General features: G+C 42.3%; 1 protein-coding gene across 5 annotated transcripts in view; it reads left to right on the forward strand.

Annotated features, from left to right (window-relative positions):
- Positions 1-24,056, forward strand: part of kcnab1a (potassium voltage-gated channel subfamily A regulatory beta subunit 1a) — a 164,237-nt gene that overhangs the window by 99,860 nt on the left and 40,321 nt on the right. For all 5 annotated transcript variants that reach the window (XM_049576214.1, XM_049576212.1, XM_049576213.1 and 2 more), the window contains exon 2: positions 13,133-13,176. In XM_049576214.1, the coding sequence (XP_049432171.1) occupies positions 13,133-13,176 (44 nt within the window). The remainder of the gene's footprint in view (positions 1-13,132; positions 13,177-24,056) is intronic.

Below are 24,056 nucleotides of genomic sequence, written 5' to 3' on the forward strand. Positions count from 1 at the left end.
TGATGTGGCTCCCTGGAGCAGTTTATCAGTGTCTTGCTTGCTGTGTTTTTACAGCAGCAGCTGTTAAGCTTGCTCTCGGTCGGTTGGTTGGTCCCCAAAATTTCCCAGCTCTTGGCGCCAACAGGAGGCGCTGAAATTGGGCATGGAGGTCAAGTTGTGAGGGTGTGTGTGTGTGTGTGTGTGAAGTAGTTCTGGGCAATATACTGTGATTCAAGACTAGATATCTTCTGAGATTTTGGATATTGTAATATCGTAAGTGTTGTCTTTCCCTGGTTTCATAGGCTGCATTACAGTGAAGTAGCGTAATTTTCTAAACTTATCAGACTTTTACAGCTGTTTATTATTTGACTTTATCCACTTAGTATCCAATAATATGGATGCATGCATTTACCAGGTCGCAGCAACTCCATTCAGTTTTGCAGTTTTCTGTCCAGCCAACATATTTGCATTAAACTAGCACAACTGACATGACTTGTCAGTTGTGACATTTCATTAGAGGTTACAGAATTGCCTGTTTTCTCATCTGAATTTCATTAACGTGGCTGAATAAACTGTGTCATAGATGATATCTCATCAGATCTGTTTGGGCTTTTTAGTTGTTCTTTTTTTTCCAGTCATCACAACTATCTCCCTCTCTTAATCACCCAGTCAATTAGATATGGAGAGATAATTAGTCCACACAGCATGATGATTATCTACAGATGGCTCTCTTTTCCTCTCAAGTGAAGTCAATACCATTGCAGCCTTTTTACCAATCCATGATTTCATGCACACATATCTTACATTAATGAATATAAATGTATATGTAAGATTCTCTCCCCAGAATAGCGTAAATCTATAGAAAAGTCTTCCCACTGTCTCTTCTTCTCTACATCTGTGTCACATGAACAGACCTCCAACTGGACTTGGCCCATTTATTTCCTCTGGTAATGGAAACTCAGCAAAGATGCGTATAGAGAAGTTGGATGAATCTGAGGTTGAAGATAATTAGAGGAGAAAACAAGAAAAAAGGAGTCAGCAGCAAGTATGAGACAATTGAGATTTTTGCCAAATGCTGCGTCTATCAGGCACCTTGACAGACCCTCAGAGTTGAATATGTGATTAATAGGGATGATTGTGCACAGTGGACTGGCTGCAGAGAGTTTTCATGTTTAAAAGATGATGGCATGCAAGTAGGTAGGAGGTAAAAAGAGGGTGAGAGGATGGGGAGATTGCTGGTCTGTGTGAGAGGAGGAGGGGGGGTTGCAGTGACAACACCAGTGCCTTTCTGAAACACTAGGAGTGCTTGGAGAGGTCGCACAAAAAAGCCATAATGCTCTCATAAAGAGAATGTCGCTTGTTCTCTAGGTGGCCTCATATGTGCTCTCCTCCTTGGGAACAATTGAAAAAAAGACGCTGGCACTCAGAAAATCACGCTATATGGACATAGGCCGTAAGACAGTAATAAAAACAGATGAAGACAGATCTCATATGGCAGAGGCAGCCACAACAAGTGACAGAGGGACAGTCAATCAGTGGTTAGAGTTATGACAACAGTGGTGAAAGAAAAACGAGGCACAGTGAGGTAACTGCTGCTGTCATCTCCACAAAGTCTGAAGTGTCACCATAGACGAGCAATGTCTGCTGCCAGAACTTGGTCAACTTTGAAACCCATCAGCTATTGTCTGATGGCAATCAGCCTTTGCGGGCAATGGCCAGTATTTCGGGAGATCCACTGTAGCCAGTGGATTTTTCCTCTTTCATGCGCTGCTCATTATTTACAGTTCAATAAGCAACTTGACAGAGGTCCAGAAATCATTTTGGCTGATCTCTATACACAGATATTTGCATATGCATGCAGGTAAATTAGAAAAAATGATGGCCAGTTGCTTCCAAGATTGGATTTCAGCCAGTGTGTTTTACCTCTTTTGCTCTCCACACAGATTTTTTACCTGCAGGCAACCAAAGCCTGCTCACACGATTGGTCGTTAATACTCGGACTACAAATGGAAACCAGAATGCTTCTGATACAAAATATTGAACCGTTGCCTGCAGATTCTCCATACACATGCAGATACACGTTTATGGAGATTAGAACTTTGGTGATTACTGTAACATTGTAACCTACTTTATCTAGAGCTCAGGTGGCCTTAGGCATGCACTCCTGCTTCCTTCCTCCCTGTCTCATTCACTCTCTCTGACACACACACACACACACACACACACACACACACACACACACACACACACACTGTTTTACACCCGACAGAGAAGTGTGTCAGACAGTCTCTTGTGGCTCATAACTGTTTGTCCGTATCCTAAACAGCAATTCAGTGTTCATTTTCAAATTGGTCACAAAAGTGAAACCAATCCCTCTGGAAGGCATCCACAAAATCCTATAAGCAAAAGCACACTCAGAAAATAAAACACTGACCAACACTGACTGCACTCTCAAGGGCAGCCAAGTTAGTAAATTATTTATGAGCTGTCTTAGGTTTCATCAAAATCAAAAAAGTTATCATCAAAAAGGTGTCCAGAGTGTTTTTCTAACAGAGTGACCCATTACTGCAAAGTATCAAATGCAATTATTTAGCATTTAGCGGAAGTGGTTAGCACTGTCCTCTCATAGCAAGCGGGTTCTGGGTTACAACCTGTTGCCTGGCTCGGGCCTTTCTGTGTGGAGTTTGCATGTTCTCTGCGTGATAGGTTCTCTGGCTTCCTCTACAAAAATAAAACATGCAGGTTAGGTTAATAGTTGACTTTAAACTGCCTCTAAGTTTGAATGTGGCGTGAATAATAGTCTGTCATAATAGCCCTATAATAGTCTGGCGACCTATCCACAGTGTTCCCCAGCTCTCACCCAGTGTCAGTTTGAATAGGCTCCAACAACCCTGGAAAGGACAAGCAGTTACAGATAAACGATGGATGGATGACATTTTCCAAAATCTATTGTGACGAGTGCTTTACAGTTACAAATAAATGAATATAACATGCCAAAGAAGAAAGAAAGGAGACAGCGTAAAGGTTGATAAAAACAATCTGAGGGTTGGGATGCAGTGATTTCAAAATTCTGTTTAAAATAACAATTTGGCCGATAGCCAGTACCGATACTGATGTTTTTATATTGTTTTTTGCGGGGGGTTTTTGTTTGTTTTTTGTTGTTATTTATTCCCCCTTTTGTGCCACAAAAACAAAGAAATCTACACTATAAAAAAACTGATCTGTTTTACAGTAGTCTAAACTCTTTGCACGAGCACCAATTCAATCATACAAGTTTATGCAACAAACTTTGATATAACCATGCACATGAAAAACATCTTTTAATAACTGCTTCAAAAGCCTTTTTAATTTTAACATTTGAACACATCATGACAACATTATAATTTACCTTTGGTCATTAATCATAGCGTAACTCAGTGCAACCTCTGTTAGCTGGTAGTTGTGGCCACGGGCTGCTAACATGTAACGTTAACTAGCTCTCCTCCTTCTGCTTTTAACAGATTCTTTGTTCATAATACAGCTATATCAGAGAAATAATAGAGTGCATCCTCTGACGCATGGATAGTGAGTTTACTGCATCCTTTTGTCCCAAAGGTGTCCCGAGGAAGCTCTCTGTTCGTCCCAAACATGTTTTCTATTGTCCCCGGGAGGCCCGGACGCTGGCTGCTAGTAGTCATCTTGTCGCACACAATGAGATCAAAGAGCCCATTTGCCAAACAGTCATTGTATTCTTCTTGTACCTGCTCATTAGTTTAAGTTTGAGGCTGTTAGTCTGAAGCCCTGCTTTTTATCCTGCGCAAAATTGGTGTGATACAACAGAAAAACATCGGCCACTGCCACCAGTGAATGTAAATGTGAACAGTAAACAAGGTGAATAGTGATGTCCAGCCAATAAATTTGGAAAAGAATCAAGGAAGCATCAATAACATGTCTTAATGAAAAAAATAGTTTTGAGATCAGATGATGAAGTTGCCAAGATGTGACATTCTCACCTGTCTAACTTGTAAAATATGTACAAAATTATCAAATCGAATCAGTTTAGTTTAAGTTATGAACATAAATGACCACTCAGTCTAATAAAGTGCCTCAATCAGCAAAATTAATCTCACAATGAGACTGATAAACCAGAAAAAGGCAACTTGTCACCTCAGCTCTTAACAGTAAAGCCATTCTCCAAATTTAGAGGCTTCTCTCCGTCTTCTAATGTGACTTCTTGGCCAGTTACACCGAACTGTCTACTAAAATCTCATACTCGTACTCATACTCGTACTCGTCGTCCTCCGCTTATCTGGGTCCGGGTCGCGGGGGCAGCAGCCTCAGCAAAGAAGCCCAGACAGTCCTCTCCCCAGACACTTCCGTCAGCTCTTCCGCGGGAACCCCGAGGCGTTCCCAGGCCAGCCAGGTGATGTAGTCCCTCCAGCGTGTTCTGGGGCGGCCCCGAGGTCTCCTCCCGGTTGGACACGCCCGAAACACCTCCCAAGGGAGGTGTCCGGAAGGCATCCTTACCAGATGTCCGAACCACCTCAACTGGCTCCTCTCGATGTGGAGGAGCAGCGGCTCTACTCCGAGTCCCTCCCAGATGTCTGAGCTCCTCACCCTATCTCTAAGGCTGAGCCCAGCCACCCTGCGGAGGAAACTCATTTCGGCCGCTTGTACTCGCGATCTCATTCTTTCGGTCACTACCCAGAGCTCGTGACCATAGGTGAGGGTTGGAACGTCGATCGTCCGGTAAATCGAGAGCTTCGCTTTCTGGCTAAGCTCCCTCTTCACCACAACGGACCGGTTAAGCGCCTGCATCACTGCTGACGCCACCCCAATCCACCTGTCAATCTCCCGCTCCATCCTACCCTCACTAGTGAACAAGATCCTGAGATACTTAAACTCCTACACGTGAGGAAGGACCTCCCCCCCGACCTGGAGTGGGCAATCCACCCTTTTTCAGTTGAGGACCATGGCCTCAGACTTGGAGGTGCTGATTCTCATCCCAGCCGCTTCACACTTGGCTGCGAACCGTCCCAGCGAGAGCTGGAGGTCACTGTTCGATGGAGCTAGGAGGACCACATTATCTGCAAAAACCAGGGACGAGATCCTCCCATCACCGAACCTGACACCCTCCACCACTCGGCTGCGCCTAGAAATTCTGTCCTTAAAAGTTATGAACAGAACCGGTGACAAAGGGAAGCCCTGGCGGAGTCCAACCCTCACCGGGAACAGGTCCGACTTACTGCCAGCCATGCGAACCAGACTCATGCTCCTTCGGTACAGGGACTGGATGGCCCTTAGCAAGGGGCCACCAACCCCATACTCCCGGAGCACCCCCCACAGGATGCCCCTGGGGACACGGTCGTAAGTCTTCTCCAAATCCACAAAACACATGTGGACTGGTTGGGCAAACTCCCATGCCCCCTCCAGCACCCTGGCGAGGGTAAAGAGCTGGTCCACGGTTCCGCGTCCGGGACGAAAACCACATTGCTCCTCCTCAATCTGAGGTTCAACTATCGACCGGACCCTCTTCTCCAGCACCCTGGAGTAGACCTTACCAGGTAGGCTGAGGAGTGTGATCCCCCTGTAATTGGAACACACCCTCTGGTCCCCTTTCTTGAAAATGGGGGCCACCACCCCAGTCTGCCACTCCGGAGGCACAGCCTTGAGATATCCAGGACGAATCTCATCCACCCCCGGGGCTCCACCGTCTCGGAGTTGTTTCACTACCTCAGCAACTTCTGCCCCAGAAATTGGACGACCCGCCCCCGAGACCCCCGTCTCTGTTTCCTCACTGGAATACGTGTTGGTGGGATTGAGGAGCTCCTCAAAGTATTCCTTCCACCGCCCGACAATGTCCCCAGTTGATGTCAGCAGTTCCCCGCCCCCACTGTAAACAGTGTGAGCAAGTTGCCGATCAATAGTCTTCGATAGTTTTTGCCTCCGCGACTGCCGCTCCTGCGCTCCGCTTGGCCCGCCGGTACCCGTCAGCTGCTTCTGGAGACCCACAGACCAACCATGCCCTGTAGGCCTCCTTCTTCAGCCTGACGGCTCCCCTCACCCTCTTGTTTAAAATGCAGACTCAAAGCATAACCTATTTTCTTCCCTGAGTACTGAGCAGCTCCCCCACCACTACAGTGGAGGAGGTAATGGGCGAATCAGTGACAGATCTGTGGGGATGACTGGTGACATGCAGGAGAGAGGGAAACAGAGGAAGAGAGTGAGTGTGTTTTGGCAGATCAAGAGTGAGGATGATATTGCCATAGTACCCGGGGTATTAGAAAAAGTCATTACTGTCCATCATCAGGCAAATGAAGACATGTTTAAGTGGAGATGAATAGCCTCACTGATGGGGAAGGCTTGTTATGGGAGATCTGTTTGGAAAAGCGGCCACGGGGGGGGGGTTCGTATTTCAATAAATATTTGATGGGCGAGGACGTCTGTATTAGCGTGTGTGTGTGTGTTTTTAGCAGTGGGGGTTGGTAATTTATATGTGTGGCTATAAGTGTTTGCATATCTATGAAGAGCCAATTGAAAGGGGTTTTAAATGAGGGAGAAGATCACTTTCTCACTCCATCTCCCAAGTGGGGAAATCTTATTTTCTTCTTCTCTGCATCGTTCTCTCCATCTCATCTATTATCCTCTTCACTGCCGTTCTTTCATCCATCTTGCAATCTACCCCTGTGAAAGCTGAGTGAGGGGATGCATTGTGTAGGTTCAGCAGTATCTGGGCCATCCGAGCCGATCTGAGAGAAGTAATTTGTTTCTTTATTGCCTCAGTTAACATAGGTCAAACAGTGAGCGGAAGAAAGTATACCCAAGTGCCCAGTCACCAGAAACATAACCCACCATCAGTTCATTTGCAACAAAAAGTGCTGTGTCTGAATTGATTGTTGGTTGTCATATCACTCATCACAGTGTGCAGTTTTTTGCTTTGATAGGTGATCTGTCTGTGCTCTGCTCTGGCTCCCACCAAGCTTTCCTCTTTAGGCCTGAAATAAAGGTCTCCTGTATCGTAATCATTCATGGTCGTGGCTGGGAAACAGCGACATCATCATTAATCCCCTCTGGGGCATCCAATGCCTGACTCAGCACCTCTGGGTCCCATGATCTAAATTCAAAAGATTGCCCTGACTGTAGGCAGGCCTGTACCTTAAACTTTTTTTTTTTTTTTTTTAAATGGCTTTATCTTTTTCAGGGCAAGAAAAGCGTAACTTTTATTCATGCTTTTTTTTTTTTTTTTAAACCTGCCCTCCACTGGAAGGGCTTGAGCCTGATCCCTGCGAATATTTAGTGACAAACTGCAAGATTACACCTGAACATGCTCATATTCATTGATGTAAACACTTAAAGGTGAACTATGCCCATTTCCAGATTACATAGGCCTACATGTTATTTCAATCAGGAGAAACTTGTTTTTATAGAAAGTTGTTTTAAAGTTGTAAAAAGTCTTTGGTAAATAGACCCCATTGAAACGGTGATGAATCTATAGTTGAATGGGGAAACCATCTAGACACTGGTGATGGTAAAGGTGATGAGGATGAGATGTGAAGAAGATGTGGAGAGGATGTAGATGTGCTGATGATCTGGATGAGTAGTGGAATGAGCCTTTGTTGAACTTGTCCTGGTCCACTGACAAAGAAAGTCTTGCGCTGAGTTTTATTTCTATGGTCTAAGACAGTGGTTCACAACTGGTCCAGCCACGGGGTTCAGATTTCTCCTTAGTCATTAGTTCAAGGTCCACACAGTTTAATATATTCAGTGTCATACTTGTGTTTGGCCATGTCTCAAGCTAGTTTGCTGTCTCTGTTAAGTAGCTGTTCATTATTTACTCAATCTACAGCAAGAAACGGCACTTCAAAATAAAAGTTCTGTGCTGGAAATTCACTGTACTTAAAAATAAACTTGACACGTTCGTGAGGCACTTGCAGTCCCACGACCCACTATTTTTGGGAACCACTGGTCTAAGACACTCCAAAAAACAACAGAAAACATGCACAACTCTCTCACAAATCCAAAAACTAGTGCTGAAACTCAAATTTGTGATGTCATCAGGTATAAACAAAGACAGTGGATAAACCAAGACGGTCCACTGCGAGTCAGTTTCCTGTATCAGTGTCACGTGGGGATCGTGACCACCACGCCCCTTTAGGAGACTAACAGCAGGTACTGAGTCCATTGACTTCAGTGGGAGAAATGAACGTGATTACAGATTATGGCCGATTCTTTCGCCCCATAGTCACGGAAGCAAATATTGGACCCATTTATCACAAGCCACATATCTTCAGAACATTCCGACACCAAAATGGCAAATTTCACACGGACAAATCAGGAGAAAATTTACTTTGCTCAAGACCTGTCTCTGTCTCAACAACACACTCTCGTGAGATCTGGCAACAGATAGCTCCTCTCTGGTGCTGAAATCAGTGCAGTTTCACCAAAGATACTGGATTAGAAAAATATTTTTCTTCCAGCGGATGTCTTAGTTACAACATGATTGAGCTAACTGGAGTGGTTTCATGTCGTATCCGACAACGGGAGGCTTTTAACAGATGACGTCCTGATGTTAGCTTTGCTGCTAGTGTTAGCTGTCCCCGTCAGCTGCAGCAACTGATGCTTTCTAGACATCGTGATTTCCCAAAACTGAATAAATACCACACATAGCAACACAAAACTGCTTTGCTAGCTCAATCATGTTGTAACTAAGATATCCGCTGGAAAAGATATTTTTTTCACGGACTGTTTAATGAGTTATTACCTATTACAGACACCGCTAACAGCTAACGGTTAGCCCAGCTAATCTACGATAACCAAGCGAGGTTGGGGATACTCGTCTTTGATTGGCGGTTCTCCATCGTCTTTAATTGGGCTACGGGGGACAACGCCTACTTAGGAGACCGGAAATGTATACCATTTCATACAATGGGGGTATATTGTAGGTGGGCCATCTTGTTATAATACAGTATCTTTGGTATAAAGTCTGGAGCTGCTCCACAGACAGTGAATGGTGAAAGATGTTGTAGATGACACCAAGTACTCACAGGAAAATGTTTGGATTATATTGGAACATTTACTCTTTGCTAATTTGGTTATAAAAAAAGAACACTAACATTCTGTGGGTCCACAAAGTAAGGCTTCCATTCATTGTCGTTGGAGCAGCTCCAGACTTCACAAGTTTGAGACTTACCTCTGTGGTTTCTGCCTCTGAGAGAGAGGGTAGCTCATGTTCACAAATATTGATTAAACATTCGTAGGCCAGGGAAATATATTGAAATTCTTAATTTAGGTGGTGTTCCCCCTCAACTGCCTTCCACTCACTTACAACCTATACTGTTGAAGGAGCCCACATTAATATTAGGGAACATGCAGATTTCACATATTAATAATTCATTCATTCATTTTCCGTAACCGCTTATCCTGTTAGGGGTCGCGGGGGGCTGGAGCCTGTCCTAGCTGACACTGGGTGAGAGGCGGGGTACACCCTGGACAGGTCGCCAGACTATCACAGGGCTGACACATAGACAGACAGACAGACAAGAGTCACCAATTTACCTAACTTGCATGTCTTTGGACTGTGGGAGGAAGCCGGAGTACCCTGAGAAAACCCATGCTAACACAGGGAGAACATGCAAACTCCATAGAGAAGGGCCCACCACCCCTGGGTCCAAGCCAGAAAAAACAGCCGTAGAAATCAAAGCCAGAACCATTGTGTCAATGGGATAAAGCACATTTTCAAAACAAGGCTTAACTATATTCATAGATAATCCTCTCTTAGTGTTGATGTAAATAAAGTAACTCTTGTTAGTTGTTGTTCAAGGGCATCTCGTCCAAAAAGCTCAGCGTCCTTTGTGGATATTTTGTAGGTTACAGAGAATCTAATGCATCATCCAGAATTGATTTTCTGAGGGCGGCTTGATTTGTATGCCCAATTAACTATTCTGATATTGAAGGATACAGAGGTGACATGTCAGCAATGAATAACTAAAATGGTTCTGACAGGTGAGCGAAAATGAAAGATCGCTGACAGCTGTGAATAATGTACTCTTCAATCAATACACAAGGCTGAGCCTGTAAATCTGCTGCTTTTAATGAGGCCAGGCTTGTGCTTTTAATACAAACCTTACAGAGACTTAAAATGTGAGAGATTAAATTACTCATATATAGTTAGTGATGGTTTTAAAGCTGAATGAGTCTGTACTTTTCCATTGTTTGATGTGAAGGCAGACCTCCATATGAACTTGCAATGAGTGACCTATTGGATCTGGTATTTGAAGTTTTGCTGATGTTGGCTTTCTGGAAACAGAACAACATGTACTGTATCCCATAAGATTAGAGAAACAAATATGATGTTTAGTGTTTGGCATTTTGTCCTGAAAAAAGTAATTTCTGCATTGTGTGCATCCTGCTTTACTTGTTTTATGAGTTGTTTCAAACCTTAACTGTGACATAAGTTCATAACCTGTTTTTCTTCAAGGTGTTCACAGTGTGGAGCACAGAAGTTTCTTGTACTCTCCACGTTTTAAAGTGCGATAAATATGGAAAGTTTAAAATAAAAATGATGACGTGGGCTTTTAATTTGAGATCAATGCTCAAGTTTCCTCCCTAAATAAGGTTCCTGAGCAAGTCGGAAAGTGCCGACCTAACATATTCTAAACTGTGCCACCTATACTCCCCACAAGCTGATGAATTGGAGCGTTGGTTTTGGCCTTGCACCTGCTCAAAACTCATCTGCTTTAAATGTGTGTGTGTGTGTGTGTGTGTGTGTGTGTGTGTGTGTGTGTGTGTGTGTCGTAGCATTGGTTTAGTCATCAGTCTATGGATGCCCTCACAGGAAGCTGACATGACAGGACAATAACTGTTCCTCATGCTTGATCGGACATGGCAGGGATCTGCCATTCCGCCCACAGTAGTGGAACAGACAGGAAGGACTTCTGCTGTATAATTGTAATCTGAGAGTGAGCCTATGCCTTTCTCTTTGTTAAGTCAAGCGCCTTTCATGTCATTGTTTTGTTTTTTTTTTCTTTTGTACAAACCACAGCTTGTATTGTTTTGGTTCACTCTACTGCTATCTTCAGCAACCTTTTTCAGGTGCAGCAGGTGGCAGTTTTGGGCATAAAAGCTCTTCAAACCTAACTGTGTACTACCTGTTTAGCACCAAATGACAGAAGGACAAAGTTAGCAACTAGCTGGTAAACATAGTTGAGTATTTCGCAGATAAAGGGCCAGATATTTACCTCAGGAACAACAAAACAAAACTAGAAGCAGAATGTTTAGTGGACAAAAACTTGACGCGAAAATTAGGCTTGGGCAGTTCGTATGTTTTTTTATTCCTTCCTGAAATTTCACTGGGGTATAGCCTACAGTATATGATGCTATTTATGTGCAGTGCTCTCCACCAAACCCCTTCTTTTTCACCAAACTAGAGCTCCCTTAATTGCCTTGTTAACTCATCATAAAACACTTCATTCAAACTCGACAGAAACAAAATAAAACTCACCAAAACCATTGTAGTTAGCCTTGTTACTTGTATAGTTAGTCAGTCTACTGTTCCAACAATCAGCAGCTCCGGTTTGGTGGAGAAAAAAAAAAACCTTAATTCGCAGAGTTAGATGTAGAAATAGACCCTGCGGTCTCTGTGCCATTGCTGCCTGGCTGTTTGCAGTCCTGTAGCATTATCCCCACCAGTCTGACCTCTGGTGGTGTGTCACGTGTACTACATATGAGTACAAAGAGGACTGTCTGTATTTTTGATGGTACGGAAAAACATACCACCAGGATTTCTAAATACCTTGGTATCCTGTGATACAGTGATACGTCCCACGCCTACTCAAAACGAACGTTGATGTTACTTGTGTCCTTTAGATGTCTAATACCATGTACTGACATGCGAGCCACATCAGCTACAACAATACAGGTCATAATTATAATCCTAATTATTATTTATTTATTCATTCCAGAGGGGATCTGCAGCTGAACAGGGTAAAAGGGCAATTAACGGAGTTGATTTTTGTGGGTTAATGAGGTTGCAAATGCAGGTGTGGTTTTGTAGAAGGACAGACTAATTAATTTAAATATCTAGGGATGCATGTAAATACTGTATTCTCCAAGAAAGTCTAATGTTAAGCAGAGATTGTGTGTGGTTTTAATGACACAGCTAATTAGGCGATTGAGCTAATAAGATGCATTCAATGTCGGTAGTACACACACACACACACACACACACACACACACACACACACATTAACACACTTCAGCACTGTGCTGCAGTAAACAAGTTGTAACTTTCTTTTCATTAATATTTTTGTTGTTGTTTTGATTAGTGTTCGATCAGTGTTTTTTTCTCTCACCCTGTTTCCCTCTCGCTATCTTTCTATCACTGGGTGTTTGTTCTGACAGGAAACTAATGTTAAATGGCTTTCTCATACATACATACCTGTTTACACATGATGGGAGGCTGACAGTGTGAGAGCATCTACTTTAAAGTCCGGGAAGGTGAAATTCAATTTCCTGGGGAGAAATCAGAAGGACTGTCAACCTGTCATGTGATTATCTGGAGCGAAGCCGTACCCAGCCTCTTAGGAAAATGGAAGGCCTTCTTATTATTAACTTGTCTGTCTCCTTTACATCATATAGCACATTTTTTAATCTATCACAGATTGAAATGGCCAACGAAATACAATTCTGAATAGGAGTGAAGTAGAGTTTGTAATGGGGTGGTTTTATTCTTTGAATATCGTCCATGTCACCATATACGATCCAAAACCATCAGTACTGATCGACTTTGTTAATTTTAAGATCCTTTGACTTAGTTTGTTGAATACATGCATTTGATTTTGCATCTGCAAGATAGAACTGCAACGATGAATCGATTAATCGTTTGGTTAATTGTGTCAACTGTTAAATTAATTGTCAACTAATCTGATAATCAACAGACTGAGCAACTTTTTAAAGACGAAAAAAAGTTAAATACCAGTTTCTTAAATGTAAATGTTTTCTACTTTCTTTACTCCTTTTATGACATTTTTCATCATATTCTGATATTTTATTGACAAAACAACTGATCAAGCGTTTGATCAAGAAAATAATTCGCATATTAAATGACAATGAAAACAGCCATTAGCTGCAGCTCTAGGACGAGACATGTAATCCCTTTTTCTTTCTGTTTTTGCAGGAACCTTGGGAAGTCAGGACTGAGAGTATCTTGCTTAGGACTTGGTAAGTAGTCTCTTGGCTTCACTTCTCATAATGCATTTCTCCCTCAGGCCTTACTTAGTTACACAATACATGGACGAAACAAATAACGACAAAACAGAGACCATCTGTAAAAACAAAACAAAACAAAATACATTTTTGCTGTATTCTGTAGAATACACGAAGTGATAGATGAGTTTGCAAGAACTCATTTACACAATTATTAAGTGACTTGTTAAAACTTGGCAAAAGTAAAACAAACAACATTAAATTCAGAGCAGGGCTGGGAATTGAACTATTAAGCTCGGCCTGTTTTCTTATTAAAAAAACAAATCTACGGTGGTGTTATAATTCCCCTGCATCCTGGTTCTAATGGTTACACACACACACACACACACACACACACACACACACCAGTAAACCTTTTGATAAAACGGCCACTTGTAGCTTAATCAGGTGTTTTTGTTTTTTTCTCCAGAGGAGGTGTGATTATTTACTGAAAGTCTCACGTGTATATGTGTGTCTGTTTGTGATTAGTACTAATGCGGCCATGCAGACACACACACGTGACCTCCATCAGTCTTGAGCCAATATTGATGGAGGTCCAGTGGGTCTCAGTCACATGTTGGCCAAGATTACAACATTACTGTCTTCAAGAGATTGTGGTGCATTGATTTTTCAAGCTACGGACCAACCATGTCATGCTAGCTTGTTGGGAAGGGTGCTAAATAATGCTCCAGATTTAAGCTTCTCCTTCAGCACATGAAGTCACTGCAGCATCTAAAGACAGCAGGACTGATTAAGCTTTTAAGGAGTGCTGTGAACGCAGTGACGTTACGCACGCAGTTCACTGTTTGCTGTCATTAAATTGCCTAAAAACAACACCAGGCTGTTGCAGTATAACCACACAGACCTCGTCACACTTCAGACTGGTCAGTTACATTCTCGGAACCCATCGGCTGTATTTGGCATCTGACTTCCGGCACACGGCGATACAGCCTCTGGGGGCAGCCCCCCGTTTCCGTTTCTGACTTCCGTTTATATAAAAGTAAATATGCTGAACTATTGCGATGGATTCAGAGTTTGCAGTGACGCCAATTATGTTCCACCTCATTAGTTCACAGCATGGACCATTTAACCTGGCAACAACTGCATCCGGCTCAAACGTGATTGTCAGTATCACACGGACTACAAACAGCCTACAACTGGAAACCAGGGCTCTTCCGCTCTTCTTCCAGAGGCAAAATCTCTGGGGTTTGCCTACAGACTCTACATTCACTGAATGTAGAGTCTGTATATAGACAGTTATAACTCTGGTCAGCATAAGAGGACATAAAATGGACCACCAGAACAATGCTACTGTGGTTGGGAAATGGCCATGCCAGCTTTTCCCCCACCAATATTTAGCCTAACTTTGAATCATATTTAGCTCCCTCCCAACAAGGCAGCATGACATGGTTGGTACCAATGGATGCCTTAGGTTGTCTGGTTTCACAGCGTACCATTTTCTTCATGTGACAGCCTTTTCAAGACAGTAATGTCAGCAGAGATTGTCAGGGGTCTGAGTCACATATGAGCAGGCATGTGCAGTCGCAGGATATACACTCATGCCTGTTCTGTGAGGAGTCACGTGCACAACACTGCTGAGTTGTATACTAATCACGCAGACACACATGAATACACACACATGTGACTTTTAGTAAATAATCACACAAGCTAATGTACATGTGTCATATCCTTCCTGACCCTTCACGCCCCCTATAGAGTGAGTGTGTGTTGCTATATCAGTGTGGGTTGCTGGAAAAAATTCTTCACTTCCTAAAGAGTCAAACCCACCCCCATTTCAGCTTCAATATATAGCATGAGAGTGGGTAGAAGACACACAGCATAACTATATCTGTCACCACTGAGAGCTCTTAAACAACAACAACAGGAGTGTGTGTGAGTGTGTAGGTCTGTAGACTTATAAAGGTTGATAACATCGCTGCAAATTCACAACTGTAAAGGAAAAACTTTATCAAGATTAAAACACAAGCCTTACTATAAAGCCCTCACACAGTCACATATGTTCAAAGTAGAAAAATTACAGGATACCCTTGAGCATGAACAGTTCAGAAAACTTTTCTTGTGTGTGTGCGATGGATATTTTCTCTGTCAAAAGATGTTTATTCATGACTGTCAGACCATACAAGGCTTTTGATCAGCTTCTCAGAATTGTCACAGGAAAGGGGAACAAAATCTGGTGAATTAAATCTAATGAGGAACTGATCAAACTTTACTGGACAGTGACGAATTACTGAATCATTTACGAACTCATTCTGTTGCGAGGACGAAATAAAAGTTTTAAAATTTGGTTTGCTAAATATCTTCAAAGACTCAGATATTCGGGCTTTTTAGTCTAAATTGTATTGAAGCGCCAGGACTGCAGGTTCCTAGCTCGACTGTCGACCAGAATACTGAAACATAGAAGGAAATGTGATTCATTTATACATCAGAGTCCAGTTTTTGAAGTTTGAGAGAAAATGTAAATCATCACCAACTCAGTATCACAGAAATTAAAATATTTATTCCTCATCCAAGTTCTTGCGGAAAAATCACTGAAAGTGCACACGCTCGTTCAATTACAGTAGCTGCACTCTGATATCATTCATAAAAGAGTCATGTATCTTCTTGAGAGTCCACTCCACTCCCATGAAAACCCACTTATAAGAGTTTGGCACCAGCAAGGTAACTGAAGTTGCTTTTACCAACAGAGTGCATGCAAATCTTTATTAATTCGACACTTTCACACACATTTATCCAGAATTGTTTCCCCTTTCATTATAAACCCAAGTCTGAAAAATCATAAATCACAACCAAGTGTGCAACATATGAAGAGATACTGTTAGTAATACTTCAGCATCAGGCCTGCAGGATCCTCGGGATTAAATCAAACACCTTCATCACAGCTCAGAGGCCCTCGAGGCTCAGATGAGAACAGTACTGTAAATTGAATCAAAACTTCCAGTTCTCACGGGACGTGAGCTTTAGCCTGCTTATAGGCGTCGACCTTCACCAGGTTGTCTTGTGCAGCATCCTCAAACAGACGATGTTTCAGTCACTGTGTGAAGGCAATTGGTTTTTGGTCAGGAGTAGTACAGGAGACAGGGCGGTGATACCCTGTACATTAAGATGATCATGTTTTCTGTACCTGCTTTGGCCTTTAGCTTTGACATGCTCTGTCCTGCTATAGCCTGTGTTAGATTATCTGTCAACACTCCAACCTCTAATCTGTGCAGTAACACCTACAGTATATCTTCCCATACATGCTACCATTTCCAACTCCAGCTGTAAGTCGCACTTCTGCTGAATAAGCTTCCTCATATTTACTTATCTGATATGGAGGCATCCTTCTCACATGGATTAACTTTCCAATTTGCTTAACTTGCTAGATGTAGTTTTCTCAGTCAGAGTTTTCAGCCGCTACTGTTTCTAACTTTGTGATTCATGCATCATTTGTGATGCTTGATGTCATATATTCCTATGAAGTACTGTTTTTATTTTGACTTTGACAGGCTGATCTGGGGACATCACAACTGGTCTGGTTTGAAACAGTTTGCTCTGTTATGTTACTGCAAATCACTGATGTGTTACATTTTTACATTTTATAACAACCAATGTTTCCAAAACTAACAGTTCCGATTACAAGAATATGACCTGAATTTGTCATCAATATGTAGAGGGGATGGTGTATGGCATAGTGCAGTCGTTTACAAATTTGTTGTGCCCAAGGTACACCAAAGAGCGAGCCAAAATCTCAAGGCACACCTGTATTTATATCTGTGCACAGTGGCTTCTATAACGTGTGTTATCACTCTTATCAGGAAATAAGACAATAAAAATAAGGAAAAATAAGACAGGTAGCTTTCATGATGCTGTCTACTTTCGGAGGTGGGTCATCTTCACTGGTGCTGTGTGGTAATTTGCTCCGTACAATAAAGCGATCCATTGTCCCACTCGTGGCTTTCTCTCTTTAATCGTTCTAATCCCTCACACTGACTGCCAATCAGGTCTTTTGATGTGTCACACACTAATAATTCCCATGCGTGAAATGCGACAAATAGGTTCCCTGTGAATGCTTTTTTTAAATTAAATTAAATTAAATCACATTTTTTGGCTAGAGTTTGCCTCTTTATTAGGAAATGGCTGCACGCAACATACTGATAGAGTCAATTAAAATCCATTCACAACTTTTTGTGTAGACCCCAGTTGAATATTGCAGTGATGATGTGTGGTTATCACAAAGTCCCACAGCACACTTGGACTGGCATTGCGGCACACCATTTGAGAATCAGTGGCATAGTGACAACTAGATGAGACAGCTGCCAAGTTGCAGACCTCTGTTCAAGACCAACAATTTCTAGCCATGATTGTGCCACCAAAGACGGGTATTTAACGTGATCTTTTCCTAACCATAACCAAGTGGTTTTTGTGACTAAACATAACCACACATTAACCACAGCGTTGTTGAAATGTAAAGAAATCTAAGGTTTCAAATGCTAAATATGAAACATATACATTCAAAAGCACATGCCCTGTGCTATCAGTCCTCATAACTTGGTGCAGCTGATGGCAGAAGACATCAGATTGATAGCAAATAAGCAGATACACAGCACACAAGAGGCCCGAATTGCTTCTTCTTCAAATACACATACACATTTTACATATCCGTAGTACGGAAGTGTATTGCATTCACTTGGCAAATAAAGAAAAATCTGTTTTATTGAGTAATTTTTTCTGTTTTTCGTGGTAATTTTTTTTCTCTGTTTTTTGTGTTAATTTTGTTTCTGTTTTTCTTGGTATTTTTTTGTTTGTTTTTCGAGGTATTTTTTTTGCTTTTCTGAGTATTTTTTTCTGAGTTAAGAGAGCAAAAGAACAACAGATGCTTTCATTCCTTTCTTGAGAGCTCGATGTAATGAAAGCAAACATGACCTGCTTGTTTAGTTTAATCCAGTTTTACTTTGTTTTGGGTTTGAGACTCTGGGAGATACTCCAAAAAAACAACACCACAGGGAAAAAATTACTCCGAAAAACAGGGCTTTTTTATTTGTCAAGTGAATGCAATACGCTTGCGTACCATGGCTTGCAGAAACATACGATGCCAACATTTATTCTGGTGACTGGGTTGTTACACAAGTGTGATGTGGAAACATGAGGCCTTGAGATTGGACTTCAAACCTCATGTGTCTGGTGGTTACAGTTTTGAAATGAAACACTGCTGCAAATTCATAGAGTCTTGATATTTTAATGAGAGACGAGGAATAGATTAAATTTTTAAGACTTTTTAACTAGTCGTTAGAATCTTTTTGTAGAAAGACCTTAGCAGGCATAAATATTATTCATAACTGAATATTTTATTTGCCCTAAATATGTGAAAGGGATTGTTAATTTTAAATGTTTCAGTGATCAAAAACATGTAGTCTGTCCTCTGGGCCCTAAAAGTGACTGCAAAGTGTAAATCAGATGATTTGCTTTAAACTCCATGTAGCATTTAACACACAGTCATTTTTCTTGTTTTCATCCATGGAGATGAATTGCACTACATGAGTTAATGGTGGTCATATTTCTGTGCCAGGTGACTAAAAGTGACAGAGCTGGCTCAAGTCATCCGTGAAGTTGAACCCAAAGGATTTCCCCTGGTGTCAGTGGCAGATTTCACACAAAGAAGCTTCTTGGTGCCATGTAGAACTTTTGTTTTTCAGCGTGTAATGTCTGGCTCTCAGGCTGGCTCTGAGCGCCGCTGCCCCAGGTGGTTCACGGTAGACTGAGAGTTCTGACTCAAACTGGCTGAGCCGCGCGGTGCGGAAAAGGTCAGCATAATGCCAGCTGCCTGCCACATGCTGCGCCCAGGGCGGACATGATGCTGGCAGGGGAGAGGAGGAAGAGAGAGGGCGAGAGAGTGGGAGGCTAAATGGTGTTTTACTGTTTCACTTGAAGGAGCAGTGCCAAGACAGATGAGGATGTTGTGTGTGAATGTATGTGTGTGGCCATCATTACACAGCAAAATTCAGCAGAGCAAGCACACACGCACACGCACACACACGCACACACACACACACACACACACACACTCATATACCTGACTGATCGTGCAGTAGGCAGAATAAGGAATGAAACACACATTCAATCATGTTAAATCATGTTTCAGTCATTTGTCTTCATTTGTCGCCACTTGTGTGAAGCACAGCCAGGAGGAGATGTAACCGTCGCAGGAGTCACACAAGAGCCAACTGCACGATGCCCCGAGAGAAACACTGTCTCACCAGCACCGGCTTCATTTACATAATGGTTTAATCGGTCAGACGCCTCTTTCTCACAAAAAAAAAATTCAACATTTCCTGCTGTTCAGAATTCCCTCAGCCTGTTTCGACACCTCATACAAGTGACAGTGCTGTTTTGGAGCTGTAACCAAGTTTGTCTTTTACATAGAAACAATAGACTAAAAGAGACACTACAAGTTTAAGTACTTGTTTATGAAAATTCCTAAAAATGTAAATTGGAGTGGTATTATCTCCACTGTGACTCAAGACCCAAGGCTGCTTTTAAAACTTTAAAACTTGGCCCAAGACCAGGATGTGTTTTAGATGAAATACCCAAAAGTTACGTAACAATAAAGCAGCAGATTGACCTTGATATGGAGCAGCTGGCTCACATCTACTTCTCTCTGTTGCTACGAGGAAAGTGAATAATAATCGCCACAGCATTTAAGGATGCAGACTAAACTGCCAAAGTGCTCATGAACAAAGCGATGATGGTGAAACTCTGACCTTTGGTTAAATCCAGTTATGTAAGGCATTGTGTTTACAGTATATGTAGGAATGCAAGTAAAGTCTTACATCATGTTTTTTCTTTTTTCTCACAATTAATTTTTAAAAAGCCGACAAAGTTATAGTGGCAAGTATGAAATGAAGCATTACCACTTAAATGTGTTTAATGAGCTGCACTATGTGAAAAAACTTTCTCAGCAGATGCAGTTTTGAGCTGCAGTATAAGCCATCAGCTGGCTAACCAATTATAAGGCTGTGGTTGAGGAGATGATCACATGCATAGTTATTGCTTCCCTCTGCTTTTCTCGCTGTTGATTTAAAATTCAAATTGAGTTTGAGGGCAAGATCTGTGTTTCTTTTCAGTCTATTATAGTGTTCGGCGTACCAGATCATTTCCCAGTTGGCTCCATTTATTCTTCACCCTTTTAAAAGAGGGACATAAAATCACACTCTCCACCGTATTTAACTCATATTTATAACCCATATACACACATTAGATGTGTATTAACAGCAGTGTTCATTCAGCATTCTGGGGGAATTTGCAGAAAGGGTTTCGTACTGATGCTGGGTTCATTTGCTGTGTGCAAATGTAGGAGAGAATCTGAACAGGCAGGTGAATTAGTATTCCACACACACTGTCATTATCCCAGGGACAGAGTGCAGGACGAAGGCAGGGGTGATGAGATGTGAACAGGGAAAAATTAGGAGGAAAGGTGTCATTTCTTTTTGGCAGTTTTTGCCCTCTGTCCCGTCTTCACTTACACTCTGTCCTTCTCTGTATGAACTGAGCTAATCCATCTTGTTCTCCTCCCTCCGTCTTTATCTAAACTCTTTCTCAGCTCTCACTTTAATGTCAAGACAGGCGGAGGAATAAACACTGAGACGCTTAAGAGATAACAGAAATCGAAACAACCTAAATAAATGCCTTCTTTCGTATCTTTCTTTCACTCTTGCACTCACCTTTCCTCCCTTCTTTGCCTCACTCTTCCAACCCCTTGGCTTCTCTGTCCCTGTGGGTATTGTTCTCCAGGGCCCAGCTGCCGGTACAAGCATCTTGTTATTTGGTTAAAAGAGGTTGGATAGAGGTTAGCGCTGTGCTCAGGATAGATCAAAAGGGCGTACACACACACACACACACACACACACACATTCTAAGACTGATATATAGATAGAATTTTATCACATATATCAAATCAAAAAAACTGTTGCATAATAACAAAGTTGGTGGCACGGTGGTGCAGCAGTTAGCAATGATGCCTTGAGGCAAGAGGGTTCCTGGTTCGAACCCCTGGGTTGGGGAGCCCTTCTATGCAGAGCTTGTTGTTCTCCCTGGCTCAGTGTGGGTTTTCTCCAGGTACTCCCTCCCACAGTCCAAAGACATGCAGGTTAATTGGTGACTCTGAATGGCCTGTAGGTGTGAATGTGAGTGTGAATGGTTGTCTGTCTCTATGTGTCAGCCCTGCGATAGTCTGGCAACCTGTCCAGGGTGTACCCTGCCTCTTGGCCAATGTCAGCAGGGATAGGCTCCAGCCCCCCCCAGGAGTCCTAACAGGATAAGCGGTTACAGAAAATGAATGAATGAATAACAAAGCCATATATAGTACTATAAGTACTGCTCTCTTTCCTCTAAGGAGCAGTCCAGATTGAAAAAGCTCTCCATTGGGGTGCCCAATAGCTCAGCAGGTAGAGCGGGCAGCCCATTTGCAAAGGCTATGTCCTCGCTGCAGTGACTGTGAGTTCACTTCCAGCCCACAGCCCTTTGCCGAATGTCATCCTCCTTCGCGCTTTAACTGTCCTATCACATGAAGCTGAAAAAGCAAAAAAACCCAAAAACATCCTGGAATATGTTTTGCACTCTTAAACTGACGGTGAAATTCACTTTTACATCTGGGACCTCCCATCTACGACGCGCCCGCAGTGAGGACTTGGCTCAGATTAATCTGTTCCCGTTCGTTTTGGTGGTGGGAACCTCTTGCGGCCACATGGCTTTGATGACGTCGACCTCAGCAGGATTCGAATCCTGGACCTTCTGCATGGAAGACGAGTGCTCTAACAACTACACTAGGGAGACCCCGTGTCGCTGTTAAAATTAAATCTCTTTTATTAGTGTAACAGATTCAATTCAATATCAGTTATTTCTCCTTCACCAACAGTAAAAAAGCTAAATTCCCATTCCAGGAGAACACAAATCAATATCAGTTCAATTTACATGCATCTGAAAATGTCACACACTGTGTAACGACAGTATCTTCCAATAAGGTAAAAACCTCTCACCACTTAATTGCAACTGAATTGACTTAATAAAAAATACAGATTATCCCAGAAGAGAGACCTGGGCGGTGGATTAATTGATGAGTGAAGTGATGAGTGAAGTCATCGTAACCCCTCAGCACAGGCAGTCTGCTGCTGCAGATAATTCACTATCTCTTCATTCACTGATAACAGACTGACCGCAGGGAGGTCTGCAGTGGCTTCACTGTGCTGTCACCACACACACTGGTTCCAGCTGTGCTAATTGGTAGGGAAAAATGCAAAAACAGAGCGTTTGTGTGCATTTGCATGTGCAAATCTATTTTAATTGGCTGACAACACAAAAAAAAGTTGATGCTAAAGTTTGCAATCAGCATTATCTGAGCCATCAGCATTCCTTTTTGCACATCACACACATGCCACACACTGTCCAGGTCCATATTTGCCCCTGAAGTTTTGCTGCACTGCTGCGGCACTATTGATTGATGAATTCTTAAAATGCTTTTCCCAGAAAATCCTGCGGTGTAGAAAAGACAGCAAAAGGATGGACCTCAGTGTGCTGTCACTTTGGTACTTTGCAGGAGAGGCACAGAGAGGACCAACCTGTGCTACAGTGCACAGCCGCTTTCCCTCGACTTTTACAGCACTCGCTTTCCTCTTATCTGGTTTCTGCTTTTTCTTGAACTTTAACAACATTGGTAAAAACTTACAGCTGAGTGGCTCTGCATCCTAATGCCATTGCATATCCTTGGTGTACTAAGGGGAGCAGACAACCTTAGCCATGCATCACTTTCTCATTAGTTTTGTCCTTTTTCCACTGTGAAAATCCAAGTTGATTCTAATGTGTAATGTAGATACTTCCCTCTCCTTCACAGCTGAAGTAGAAAGTCGTCTCCAAACATGAGCATTGCATCAGATTCAGAGTTATGCTCTGCAGTCAGGTGAAAGTAGTCCAGCTGATTTTGGGTGATCATCAATAGAATTGTACAGCGTGCGGACACAACAATATGAACAACTGTAACGTGATGCAACTAAATGCAAAAGCCTCGCAACAAATACTAAAACTTATTATTTTGAGTTTCTGTTGATGCTTTGTCAAAAAGAAGTTGATTAAACTTTGATCATGTGTGAGGCTGCAGTTGTGATGCTGTTTTCAAATGCACACTCTCTGCTATTATGTCAACCTGGTGCACAAAAAAAAAAAGAGTCATATTATTTGTAGCTGTAAACCTAACCCAGGTAGGCTGCTGCTGAAAGAGTAGACAAAACAGAAACAGAGGCAGATATAACAGGAGGCGATTCAAGTAGAATTGTTTAGAAGAAATCAATAGGACTTGAAGAGGCAGCACAGGAGACAAGGGCATGCAACACAACTGAAAATAGGTGCAAAGCATGGTGTGTGTGTTTTCCTTTGTGTTTGTGTGTATATATACAGATATATAAGGTGTCATGCAGGATCTTTAAGTTTGGAATAAAAAGAGGTCTGTTACAAAACTTCATACAACTTTTTTTCTGCAAAAGAGATTTACAGGTCTCTGCACACCAGAACACATTCTAGATACTTTAGTTTAATGATAATGGGGCCTCCTGGTGGTGTAGTGTTTCGGACACATTGGCTACTGCTCAAACAAAATCTCCGTCGTTTGATTTCAGCCTGTTACCCCATGTTTCCTGTCTGATTTTATACTGTTAGCCATCTATGAGATGCAAGACTGCCAAGAGAACGTCATTATTGAGTAGTTCTTGAATAGTTCAACAATGTGTCTGTTAGAACAGTGACTCACAAACATGTCAAGTTTCTAGAAAACACAATTTATTTGAAGTAGAGTGAATTTCTGGCACAGAGCT

This window comes from Epinephelus fuscoguttatus, linkage group LG5, assembly GCF_011397635.1.
Source record: "Epinephelus fuscoguttatus linkage group LG5, E.fuscoguttatus.final_Chr_v1".
Classification (NCBI taxonomy): Eukaryota; Metazoa; Chordata; class Actinopteri; order Perciformes; family Serranidae; genus Epinephelus; species Epinephelus fuscoguttatus.